This window comes from Sardina pilchardus, chromosome 13 (genome assembly GCF_963854185.1).
Source record: "Sardina pilchardus chromosome 13, fSarPil1.1, whole genome shotgun sequence".
Classification (NCBI taxonomy): Eukaryota; Metazoa; Chordata; class Actinopteri; order Clupeiformes; family Clupeidae; genus Sardina; species Sardina pilchardus.
In genome coordinates, this window is record NC_085006.1 from 26,732,104 (window position 1) to 26,745,319 (window position 13,216).

General features: G+C 42.9%; 1 protein-coding gene across 1 annotated transcript in view; it reads left to right on the plus strand.

Annotated features, from left to right (window-relative positions):
- Positions 1 to 11,811, plus strand: part of scn4ba (sodium channel, voltage-gated, type IV, beta a) — a 29,769-nt gene extending 17,958 nt beyond the window's left edge. Inside the window, exons 3-6 of the mRNA XM_062551779.1 lie at positions 7,653 to 7,804; positions 8,863 to 9,085; positions 9,977 to 10,106; positions 10,705 to 11,811. Of these exons, the coding sequence (XP_062407763.1) occupies positions 7,653 to 7,804; positions 8,863 to 9,085; positions 9,977 to 10,106; positions 10,705 to 10,798 (599 nt within the window). The 3' untranslated portion in view covers positions 10,799 to 11,811. The remainder of the gene's footprint in view (positions 1 to 7,652; positions 7,805 to 8,862; positions 9,086 to 9,976; positions 10,107 to 10,704) is intronic.
- Positions 11,812 to 13,216: the final 1,405 nt, after the last annotated feature.

Here is a 13,216-nt window from a genome sequence, read left to right on the forward strand (position 1 = left end):
ATTAGGCATAAAACATTTACGCACATTGTTTGACAGGCTTTGTTTCACTGTATATTGACATTACAGTTGACAAAATTGTGGTAGCCTATGATGAAATTGCTGCTGCATTCGCCTTATAGATAAGGCGAATGCAGCAGCAATTGTGTGTAGCCGAATAAGCATTAAGTTGAACCTATGGAAAATACTGATTTTGAAAACAACAGAACCGCAATTGAGTTTACTTATTACACAGCTCCGTGCTGCAGAAAGTTATACCGATTTAATTTAATATGCCGTATAGCCGACGTGGTGCGCCTTATGCAAAATCTTGCATTACAGTAGATCTACTGTAATGCAAGATTTTGCATAAGGCGCACCACGTCGGCTATGATCCCATGGAGAGACTAATTAAAAACACCTGTTGAATCATTGAGATCAGAAATGGCCCTGGCATTGCAGCCCACCAATCTTTGAGCGTTTTTGATGAGTACAATTTACTCAATTTGACCTAAAATGTAAACCATGACGTGTTGTTTAAGCTACTCTTGAACACACGACTCAGTGTGATTAGGCTACAATACGAAGCTTTCTTTTAGAAATGTTTACTTTTTAGAAATATAAAAGCATTCAATACATTCAAAGCCAACAACTCTCAAAGCCATATACTGTATTTAAATGTTCTGTAGATGGTACAGGAATCGATATGGGAATCGATAAGGAATCGCATCGATAAGCAGACTCGATAATGGCATCAATATCGATAATATCTTAACGATGCCCATCCTTACACACACACACACACACACACACACACACACACTCCCACACGCAACACGCACACATGTATCAGCCAAAGCCGTTCATGAGACAGTTTCCTCTGTGCTGAAGGCCAGGGCAATTGCTGCCATATGCTGTGTTATGAGAGGTTGTTGGGAGACTGCTCCAGAGTGGCACGTTAACCTATCGTGGGTCAGGGTGAGTGGGCATGCTGTCACACACACACACACACACACACACACACTCACACACACACACACACACACACACACACACACACACACACACACACACACACACACACACACACACACACACACACACACACACACACACACACACACACACACACACACACACACACACACACTGCTGCGGCTACTGCACCCCAAGGACTCAGTGCTCCAGGACAAAAGCAATCCACAGGAGTGACAGGGGGATTTATGATAGAATTTAAGTGTGTTGCTGAGGGGTGTGTGTATGCGTGTGTGTGTGTGTGTGTGTGTGTGTGTGTGTGCGTGTGTGCGTGTGTGCGTGTGTGCGTGTGTGCGTGTGTGCGTGTGTGCGTGTGTACGTGTGTGTGTGTGTGTGTGTGTGTGTGTGTGTGTGCGTGTGTGTGTGTGTGTGTGTGTGTGTGTGTGTGTGAGTGTGTGTGTGTCTGTGTGTGTGTGTGTGTGTGTGTGTGTGTGTGTGTGTGTGTGTGTGTGTATGTGTGTGTGTATGTGTGTGTGTGCTTGTAAAACAAAAAAAGAGGGCATGAGCACATGGAGCAATCAAGATAAATCTCCATAAAGCACAAATCCCAGCCAGCCTCCAAAGCATCCTCTCTGACAGTGTTATCACGCCGATCGCTTTTTATGAAAATGGGGTCCGTTCAATGTCACTGGTGCTAGAGGAAGCCACCCACAGAGTCTCCCTGCATGGGTGCACTATATTTAATATTTTTCACTAAATTTTGCACAGCAGAATTAACAAATATTCCCACTTCACTGAAGCATAGAGGTGCCCAAAATCAATACATAAGAAATGCCTTTGGTTGCCTGCTCTTAGGTTCCTACATTGTTCCCCTACATTGGCTGGCTTTACTTCTGACTTGGTATGAACAATAAACGCAAATGATATATTTGCTCTCCTCAACATTGATTCAACAGCTAGTCAAAGCACACACAGGTCAACTGTGTGTTAGGATTCATGTGTCTTGGGATTCAAATGTACATGTGCACACACATGAGCTAATTTAGGTCAAAACAAAGTGGTATAATCCTGAATAATTCAGAGATTACATTCATTTGAAAACACATGTGTATAGCTATGTATAGATATGGCCCTTATTAAGTTAAAAGCTTTAGTGAAATCTCCCTGAAAGTAGCCAAGGGCCAGTAAAGTTAATGGTGTAATGACGCAGGGCCAAATCCTATCTGGGACAAAGGGACATTGCAAGATCACACATCACACAACTTAGGGTACTTTTGGGTTTAAAAAAGAAATTAGGCACTGGCAGCCTCTCTCAGCCTACACATACAGTACTGTAGTTCCAGAGACACAATGCTGAAAGTCATTGCTGAAGTTCCACCTTTAACCTAAGACAAAGACAGAGGTGTAAGATAATAGTCTGAGAGCATCCTCAGAGCAGTGCATCATCGCTGCCAAAGGACTGACGAGCTCAGTGGTATGTTGTAAGTAGGGTTCAGAGTTCAGACCAAAGATTCCAGACGAGACGAGCTGCAGCGTTCTAAAACCTTGCGACTGCGACTCAACATGCTCTGCGACGGCTTGCGACGCAGAGCATGGAGAAACAATGAAGCACTTTGAGACTTTGATTGAGCTGATGCTAACGCTAGGTCTCTGTATTCACGATATTCCGTAGCCAACAATGGGCGTCGCCATGACGCCTCAGCATTCAGAAAACGGTTATCTATTTCCGGTGAAGCTGCGTTGTATCTATGACATGATACATGTCATGACGGTTGACATATCATAACGCCTTTAAAAGTAAACTTTTCTATTTCATATCGGTTATAGATTATGTACAGTAGTATATCCCAATATGACAACATTTCATCACAAAGAAAGCACACCATGTTGGTCAGATCCAGTAGCCTGACGAGCCAGACCCACATCAAGATGTAGGGTCTGGACACTCACCGTAGACAGGGCTCAATCGGAGGGGTGGGATAAACAGTTGTCTTTCAAATTCCCTCCCCGCAATAGGATAACGCTAAACGAATCATCTTCTTGTTTTCAAATAACAGGATGCGTTACCGTCGCAACTTCTGGTCGCATGTCACGTCAGTCACCATTATGTTAAGCCCTGTGATTGGGCCGCTGGTGCTGGGGGTTCTCAGCTCCCTGGCTCAATGGATCGTGCCTAGACTGCCCTGCCAGCCAAATTACATTTGCTGCTGCTAGGGTCGTCTAGATTTCTAGGCTACAGATCCAGTAGATAAACTGTAGATACAGAATGCCCATCGTCAGTATCTTACCCATCTTACCGGTAGACTTGAGATGACCTTGTGATGATGTTGTTGTGATGACTTTGAAGGCACTGAGGCTCCTGTCCTCTGGAAGTGAATTCACTGATGCTATAAAAAGGCTTTATCAAGTCCATGGTCTAGTTGTTGCAGAAGAATGGAAGTCATAAGGAATTATCACCTTATAGAAATGGGTGTAGTTTATTTATGAGTGTCCACTGACATGATGTCATGTTAAATGAAGGGGGGGGGGGGGGGGGGTCGTATTTGTTTCCTTTGCTCAGAAACATCATTACTTTGTTAAGTAACCAAACCACTAACTTCAGCATTGCTGAACATGCATTTTATGGCATAGTCAGCCTTGTAAAACACACTGTTAAGTACTGTTAAGTGCTATTAATCACAGTGCCTTTGTATTTCCTAATGCAAAGCATTAGCACATACATGCTTCTCTGAGTAACTGTTCCCTCTACTTTATTTCTGTTTGACAAAATGTTGTTCTCTAATTGGACCTAATATAAAGAACCACAAAAAATGAACCTCATTCATAGTTGTTCTGCATCAGAATTAATTTATCTAACATCATTGTGAAGCACTACCAAAGACATATTCTCACCTTATGGATGTACGGCATGCCTGTATGATTAATTCATTTATTGATGGATTTGACCCTAAGAAGAAGAACAAAACATTCTAGCATTTAGAACAGCTGCTTGACAAACACTTTTAGTTATTGACCCATTCTGTGATGTCATTCATATACGTTAATGGATCCCCTAAGTCTAAAGCACAACTAATAGCATACCTTTATGAACTATGGCTACTTATTGGTCCATTTGTTTGTGTCGTTTACGTTTGCCATCAGAGTGTAAATGCACTGCACTACCTGGATGTCAATATAAACATTACTCCTGTGACAACCTGATACCCTGTTTTAATTGATTTTATTTGCTTGTTCAATTATGTTTGTTAATGGACTCTAAAAATAATGCATTTCCAAACTCTTGAGTCAATCAGTCCTTGTTACAGGTTCCTTTGTTTATTGATCAATTTGTTTAATTGTATGGCTTCCAACCCCTTTAGAGTAGAGTTGATTACAGAAGAGCAGAGTAGAGTAGAGCTGAGTGCAGTAGAGAGCAGAGAAGAGTAGAATAGAATAGAGTAGAGTAGAAAGCAGAGTAAAGTAGATTAGTAGAGTAAAGATTTGTAGAGATGAGTAGAGTAGAGAGCAGAGTAAAGTAGAGTAGAGTAGAGAGCAGAGTAGAGTGGTGTAGAATAGTAGAGTAGAGAGCAGAGTATAGTGGTGTAGAATAGTAGAGTAGAGTAGAGTAGAGTAGAGAACAGAGTATAGTGGTGTAGAATAGTAGAGTAGAGTAGAGTAGAGTAGGAGTAGATAGCAGAGTAGCGTAGAGTAGAGTAGAGAGTAGAGTACAGAGCGGAGCTGACTTGAGTGGGGTGGGGTTGGGGTTGGATTAGGTTTGGTGGCTTAAAGTGGTGTGACTGGCCGGCCTATTGATGAGTAAGTGGCATGTAATGGACTGTCATCCATCACCAGAGCAGGGCCACGTGGGGATCAATACCCCTCCCATGCCCCTGAGGGTGGGGTCTAGGGGTGGGGTGGGGTGGGGTGGGGTGGGGTGGAGAGGGACTCACTCTCCACCTCAAGCTGGTGTGTGGTTAGCGTTCGGATGTATAATGGGTGCCGAGCACCATCACCCAGGTGGGTGCTACACTACACATTGTTGTTGTTGTTGGAGGTGGGTGGTGGTGGTGGTTGTGTTGGTGGGATCAATGTGATCTTTAGCAGGTCAGCATGTCGACTGACCCAGTGCGTGTCTGTGTGTCAGGTTTCAGGTTTGTAATGCATAGAGAATGAATTGTAGAAGTGTGTGATTTTGAGCAGAAGACGTTGTGCTTCAGAAGTGAAATATAGCGTATCATGGCCGACATGATCCTGGTGCTGTTTACCGGAGCATGTTTTTTTACCTATTTCTTTTTTCCCCAAATGGTGTAAAACTGGATTCTGCCTCTTACATAGTATTGCACATCACAGCTAAAAAAAAAAAAGGCGTCACTGTTGTCTCTCTTGGGACATATTGGCATATAAGGCTTACACATGGCACCCTCATGGGAATTCACACAGAGCTCTCCAGATTTCACAAGCCTTATGCGAACTCTGTGAGAAGCATGAGTCGTGCCACATATCTGCGTCACAACAATACATGTTGTCCTGAATCTGTCTAAAGTGGACCGCTAGCTACAGCAGCTAGCTGGCACCACCATCGCTATCCTCCTGTCACCAGGAGGGTCACTAAAAGCAGCTCTCTCTCACTCAGGCCTTCAGAGCCAGCTCAGCAGGGGAGCCTATCACCGTCATCAGCGTCTGTGTGTGTAATGTGTGTTTATTAGCCATCTGCTCAGCACAAGTGTTGCACTTGCTGACGGGTCCGATTTCCTCTCGGTTCCCCTGTGGGACGTAGCCATCTGACAGCGCCTGTTTCCCACCGCGCACTTAAAGGAGCCCGCGCAGACCAGGCGTCTGCTGCAGAATGCACTCTGTTCTGTTCTGGTTCTCTGTTCTGTTCTGATTCTCCGTTCTGTTCTGGTTCTCTGTTCTGTTCTGATTCTCTGTTCTGTTCTGGTTCTCTGTTCTGTTCTGATTCTCTGTTCTGTTCTGATTCTCTGTTCTGTTCTGGTTCTCCGTTCTGTTCTGGTTCTCTGTTCTGTTCTGATTCTCTGTTCTGTTCTGGTTCTCTGTTCTGTTCTGATTCTCTGTTCTGTTCTGGTTCTCTGTTCTGTTCTGGTTCTCTGTTCTGTTCTGATTCTCTGTTCTGTTCTGGTTCTCTGTTCTGTTCTGGTTCTCTGTTCTGTTCTGGTTCTCTGTTCTGTTCTGATTCTCTGTTCTGTTCTGATTCTCTCAACGCTTTTCAGTAGCCACACTAACTGAATTGGATGTGTTTGCTTTTTTCTGTTGTTGAATTTGTCAAAAGACCCCCCCCCACACACACACACACACACATACACACATATACACACACACACACACACACACTCACACCCACACACACACACCCTAAGGTTAAACACGCGCACAAGCACTGAGGAGTTATGTTGTCTGTCTGCGGAATGAAATATTAAGATGAAGAAGCAGGGGTGTGTAAAAATAGCGATGTGTGGTGCTGTAGCCATCGCTGTGCTGTGCTGCGCTGCACTGATGCCAAAACTCTTGGTGGGTGCAGCTATGCGGGAGGCAGAGTGGACCAGACAGAAAACAAGCTGTCTATCCGCTCCCCTCTCTCTCTGTCCCTGTCCGTGACGTATTTTCGGTATATGCTGGGATATAGTGTATGTATCCAGTTCCTGTTTGAGCAGAGTAAAGAGCAAACGTGCAGCAAGAGTGCTGCTGACTGCCTATTGTGTGTTATTTAGTGAAATGCACCACTCTCTCTCTCTCTCTCTCTCTCTCTCTCTCTCTCTCTCTCTCTGTGTTTTGTGTGTATGTGTGTGTGTGTGTGTGTGTTTCTCTTCTCATGTATTTCTCCTGTTCTCTCCTCTAACTGTATGTTATTGAAAACAGTAATATTTCCTCCCGCCCCCAGTGTCCCTATCCGCTATTGCAACCTTGCAGTTTGTTCAGGAGACGATCGTTCCCTGTTTACATCTGGAAGGCTGAGACGTATAAAGAACAACAAGAACCACGCTTGCATTATGTATAAATATACACGCTAAAGCTGTCGGGGAAGCTCTGCAGAGAAATATGCAAGCATAAAACGAGCAAAAATGAAAAATGAAACTGAAACTTAAGATGAAATCGCCAATCCTGCATAGTTTCTCTTAAACAACCTGTTCCAGCCAATCACCGACAAGATGTGCATTCAGGAGAGTTTCAGTAGCGAGCTAAACTCTCTGTGTCATTTGAACATCAGCAGAAGCGACGTGACCTAACATCACTTAGCCTTTTAGCCCTCACCTTTAAGGTTAGGGGAGGGAGGCTTACCGACATACACACTGCACTGGCTACCGTTACACTCACTTACATTCTTTACCTTTCCTTTAATCTCTCTCTCTCTCTTGAGTCTCTCACCTCCATATCTGCAGCTCTCCAGCTGTTCTGTGGTGACATAGAGGGCACATACTAGCTATTGTATCCCTGTGTTATCCATACAGGCCTGCAGGGGTCATTCAGTCACGTCATCAGAGAGGTGTCTCCAGCTTATGAGAGGCAGGCCACGCTCCGGTGAAAATGCCAGTTGTCCGTCGCCCCGGCTGTAAAAATAGCAGGAGATAATGGCCCACTGAGAGCTCCGAGGCTCTCAGTCCACACCCCGACGGCCTTGCAGAGGTCACCTTTCTGCCCTGTTTACAGCGCTAACATTCTCTCTGTCTCTCTCTGGTCTTGTCTTGTCTTGTCCCTTCGTCCCGCAGGTGTGTGGTGCGCCCAGGGTCTGGAGATGTCCGTGGGGAAGGTGGGCATCATCGAGGCGGTGAACGGCAGCACAGTGCTCATGCCGTGCGTCTACTCCAGCTGCATCGGCATCAAGAACCTCTACTTCAACTGGAGCTACAACAGAACCGAGGTATACAGTAGCTCTGCCAAGCACTTACTCTTTCTTTGGCCTTTAAAAAGTATCAAGAACCTCTACTTCAACTGGAGCTACAACAGAACCGAGGTATACAGTAGCTCTGCCAAGCGTCTTTCTTCGGCCTTTAAAAAGTAGCTTATTTGGCGTCTACTCCAGAGTTGGATAAGATGCATACGCCTCTCTTCTCAGTGTGTGCAATGATCCAGTCCAATTCGTTGTAAATGACTAATAATACTGAGAGGATGAGAAGGGTTGAAATTATGGGTAACACTTCACTTGAAGGTATCTACGTAAGAATGACATGACACTGTCATGAACACATGAACCCTAACCTCTAACCCTAATCCTAACTTGTCATGACAGAAACCGAATGACACTTGATTACTTTATGACTATTGTAATGTTTATGACGCGTTCATGACAGCCGGATAATGTCATGTCCCTCTTATGTTATGTTATGTAGATACCTTCGAGTAAAGTGTAACCAAATAATGTACTGTACAGTATGTGAATTTGACATCCCCCCTATGTGTCCATGTATGTGTACATACACCTGTAAATGTTGCAGTCTCTGTCATGTGTCCATAGGTCCAAAGCACTTTACACTGTCATGCCTCACATTCATCCATTCACACACACACACACACACACACACACTAACACACACACGCACACACACACACTCCTACACCTATATGGCGGAGGCTGCCATGCAAGGCACCAGCCTGCTCATCGGGAGTGTTAGGGTGAAATATCTTAGTCTGGGACCACGTGAGCCTAAAAAAACGGTGTAAAAAAACAAAGTCCTCTGCAATGTCTGCAGCACAGAATTTGCATATCACCAGAGTTTGTCAACTCTTAAGTACAACATTACTGCAAAGAAAAAGTGTTGACATTGCGATTTTGCGATGACATTTTATATACGATTAATTTAGATTAATTAATCACAGAGTATGTAATTAATTAGATTAAACATTTTAATCGATTGACAGCCCTAGCAATAACCACCATAAACATAAACAGTAATGAATCTCTTTGCCTCTTCCCAATAGCCACTGTGTGAGGGCTTGATCCCGATGGAGGGCATCGATCCTCATGTGGTCATCCTGAACGAGCGTGTGGAGTTCGTGGGCTCCAGTAAGACGAGCAACATCTCCATCCTCTTCAAGAACATCACCTTTGAAGACGCGGGGGACTACATCTGCTTCGGCAAAAACCCCAAGGAGAAGGGACGCAACCACAGCGCCACCCTGACCCTCATTGTCGTCGATCAACGTAGGTTCTCTTTCGGGGGGGGCTAAGTTAACTCAGAGTAAGTGGTATTATTCTGTTAGGTGAATGAAGCCATACAGCTCTTCTATTAGGAGATTTACTGACTCTGAGCTAATTTACCCAGGTTTGTCACTAAACCACGTACTTGGAATACCCCCAGTTCTCCCTAACCGGGGCTGTTTTTATTCCTATGCATGTACAGTATTATGTCTGTGGAGATTGTCATTGAAGTTTGCGTTTAGCCTAGGATCAGGATTCTAGGTGCAATATGTACAGTAAGAATGACCACTGGTGTTTAAAACAGGCACTGCAGTCCAAAATCAAAACATTTCAGAGGATCCAAGTAGACTAATCTTGCAATCCAAAGGTTGAAATGCTAGCTGTGTGATTGGTAAATTGGCGGACAATTGGCCAAAACACAAACTCAAAACATAACCCGTATTTACGGGCTGAGAATGAAAGTTTCCATTGTGAATATCCTGGCTGTGCCACTGTTATCTGTGAAGCCAGTGTTTGATAATAAAATGTTTCTTTAATTTCTGATGGTATGTCATGGATATTGTATGATTTATTACAATATTATGGCCTTAACATATGACACCTTAAACCCAGCTACAGGCACTTGGCCCTAAATCATCAATATAAAATCAATATAAATAATGTTGAATCAACATTTGATTATCTTAATGAACTTTATCATTACTTTAATGGTCCTGGATTTTCTCATTTGTGAATTGTTTGTTGAATCGTTATTGCGTTTGAGTTGTACTCTATGAATAGATCATCTTGCCTGACCTTTGACCTTTCGACACTTTTCGAGCTGTGTGACGCTAACCACTCTCTGTCCTTGTGGCTGATCTTCTCGTCCCGACACCACGCTCCTGGTCTGTGTAGTGCGCGAAGTGGACAACACTCTCACCACCATCATCATGTCAGTGGTCGGAGGGGTCATCGGATTCCTCGTCTTAGCCATGGTCATCAAATCCCTTGTGCTCCTCGCTCTCGGCAAGGTCCAAGAGAAAAAGTAAGTTAACAGTGTGTGTGTGTGTGTGTGTGTGTGTGTGTGTACAGTATGTTTGTGTAGGTGTGTCTGTGTGAAAATGCCAGTAATCGTTAAAAAAGAGATCTATTGTAATGTTGTGACTTTTTATTGTTGTTGTTTTTTTTTTCTCTCAAGACTGTCTTGCCAAGAAAGTGAAACTGAAAAGGGTAGGGAAGGGGAATCTATGCAATGCTATACATAGATTCCGATGTGCATAGGACTGCACATTGGTCATGTGGATTACATTTAAATGTGTCTATGTCTGGCGTAACACAGTGGCATTATGTCTCATGACAGCAAGTTCTAGGTGAAAGGTTTCCTGGTTTGTTTTGGAATGTAAAAATACTAATATTTCAGCCAAAGGCCTATGGCCGTTTAAGCATTGTGACTTCATTTCTGTGTGTTTTGTGAAGTTTCAGTTGCCTGAGACAATTAACATTTGAATTGTGTTTACAATCGTGGCATTACAGTCAAATCAATATAATCTCTCTTTCTCTCTCTCTCTCTCTCTCTCTCTCTCTCTCTCTCTCTCTCTCTCTCTCTCTCTCTCTCTCACTCTCTCTGTCTTTCTGTCATTCAGCAAAGAGTGCCTTGTGAGTTCTTCAGGGAATGACAACACAGAGAACGGTCTCTCCGGCTCCAAAGCAGACAACAAAGCGACACCAAAGGCATGAGGGCGTGTATGTTTCTACATACCACTCCATGTATATATGTATACATGCAAGTGTATATACATATATAAATATATGGTGAAGAAGAAGATGTGTATAGACAGAGATCACTATAATGGACTGCTTTATTCTCTTGACCCTTATGGGGAATTGTACTTCATGGATTGGATCATATGATAATTCTTATTTTTATTTTTATTTATTTTTTTCAATTGCGCTTGAGACTTGGATTTATGGGAAAGTGTCACGGGCTGGATTCATAAACATTGCTATGCTAGCTTCACCCTTAGCAACATACAACAACAGATACTCTCTCGGCTACGGCAGGCTAGCGCTGAATGCTGTTTACATGGGGTGAATACTGGCTTCAGAATAGACATTTAGAGATCCAGTAAGGACTGTAGATATCAGTGGGGACGTGCAGGGAGAGACAGAGGGACTTTTCAGACATATTGCCCCCTCTCCCTCTCAATGAACACTGGACGCACACAGCATACACACACACTGCCAACGGTCTGCCAGCATCTGAGCTAGGCAGGCTCAACTCAGCTCACTGCAGCACATGAAGAACAGTTGATATTTTTTACCGTATAACGTAAAAGTTCATATTTGTAAACACTCACATGCATTCCAAAATAACACTGCTGAGGGGAAGATATCAAGGCAAGCAAAATCCTTCTTTCAGTGCTGTCTATGCCATTGCTCAGATATTCCTCAAGCACTGGAGGCAATGACATGATTAAAGTCCATGTTAGACCTCTCAGCACATAAACTAGACCCTACTCTACAGTCTACAGTATACAGGTGCAGGAAGTGTAGAACGACAAATAAAAAGCCACACACACAACGGCCCTTGACGCTTGAGGGTGGAGGGGCATGGGAGGTGTTTATAAATCCAGCCATGAACAGACTTTTCCTTTCGCTTTAGACGCGTCACCGGTGCCTGCACATGCTTCTGACTTTCTTCTGCTTTTATGGAACCTTCTTTCCTTCTGCTACTCACACACACACACACACACACACACACATAAAAAAAAAAAAAATATATATATATATATATATATATATATATATATATATATATATACGCTAATGTTTTAATCAAAGATTTAAAATATATATATATATATGAAATTTTAATGAATATATTAAAAAAAATGGAGGAATAGTAAGTAAAAAAAAGACAATCCCACAGAACATGATCCCATCCCTCATGAAATGAATGGACTTTTAAGACGCTGCTTTGAGAACAAAACAAAACAAAAAGCATTTTTAGCATGTTGAATGATTTTCTATAGACATACTGTATGTACACTGCACCATACGAGACCCACCTTGTACAAGTTCGCTCTCTATTACTTTTCATTTCTCTTTCAAAGCCTGCTCTGTCTATGTAAATCCAAACACCAACTGTACACATTGGACAACCCAATGTGTTTGACCTGATGCCAGACACACTCTATTTTGTACCGGGTCGTTTTGTAGGGTCAGGGGTTCTCAGTTGTGCTTCTGGCCACTGTCTAGCACACCATGTCATCTACCTGTCTTTGTTTAGCACACCTGCTAATACTGGTCAGTGCTTTTGACCAGGGTTGATAGGTTAGCGCTAAGTAGTGACAGAAAGATGAAGCTTTGGTACGGATTAGCATAGGAGTGTTAGCCCCTGCTTAGCAGAATGTGGAACTATTCAACACACAGTTCTATAGGCAGACAGTAGCCTACCTTCTTCTTCCTCTTCTTCTTCTGGTATACTGTCTGCACCCCAGTCTCTTAACTGCCCATTGCTACCCCAGTGTAAAGGCCTTTAAATACCTTTTGTTGTCTAGAAACTTGAGTTAAATCCAGAGGAATTACTCATCCAAACACAATCATAGCAGTTGTGGCATTCATCGGTACTTACAGAGGGCAAGAACCATTTGACCAGCCATAGAAACTTTAGGGACATAGAAACTTAGCGTTATCCTGTTTACAAACAGAAAAGTTAAAGAATACCATTAATGATGAGTAGTTTATGTCAATGTACTGTAATGATGGTCTTACCGATACCCATTCATCTACCATGCTACAGGCACAGGAGCAGACTAAACGTTTATTCAGTATTTGTAGTAGGCTATTTGAAGCAAAGTAATCGGAAATGCTAGCTACCTGAATTTCTGTCAACAATTTGTATTGTCCTGCTGTGATGAGCCACACATTTTAATTCAGTTCACGCATATTTTTTTTATTGGAAACAAAACATAGAGAAATTATTTTATGATAAATTATTAATTTTATCCAAATTTGTTTCTCCCCCTTTATACCCTTGTTTGTCATCTGAATTTACACGTATACCTCTCCGTGTATCTATTTCACGTCTGAGATTCTAATTGTAATGGAAGTTCAGGAAAATGTAATCAATGAATGTTGCTTTCAGTGATTCAG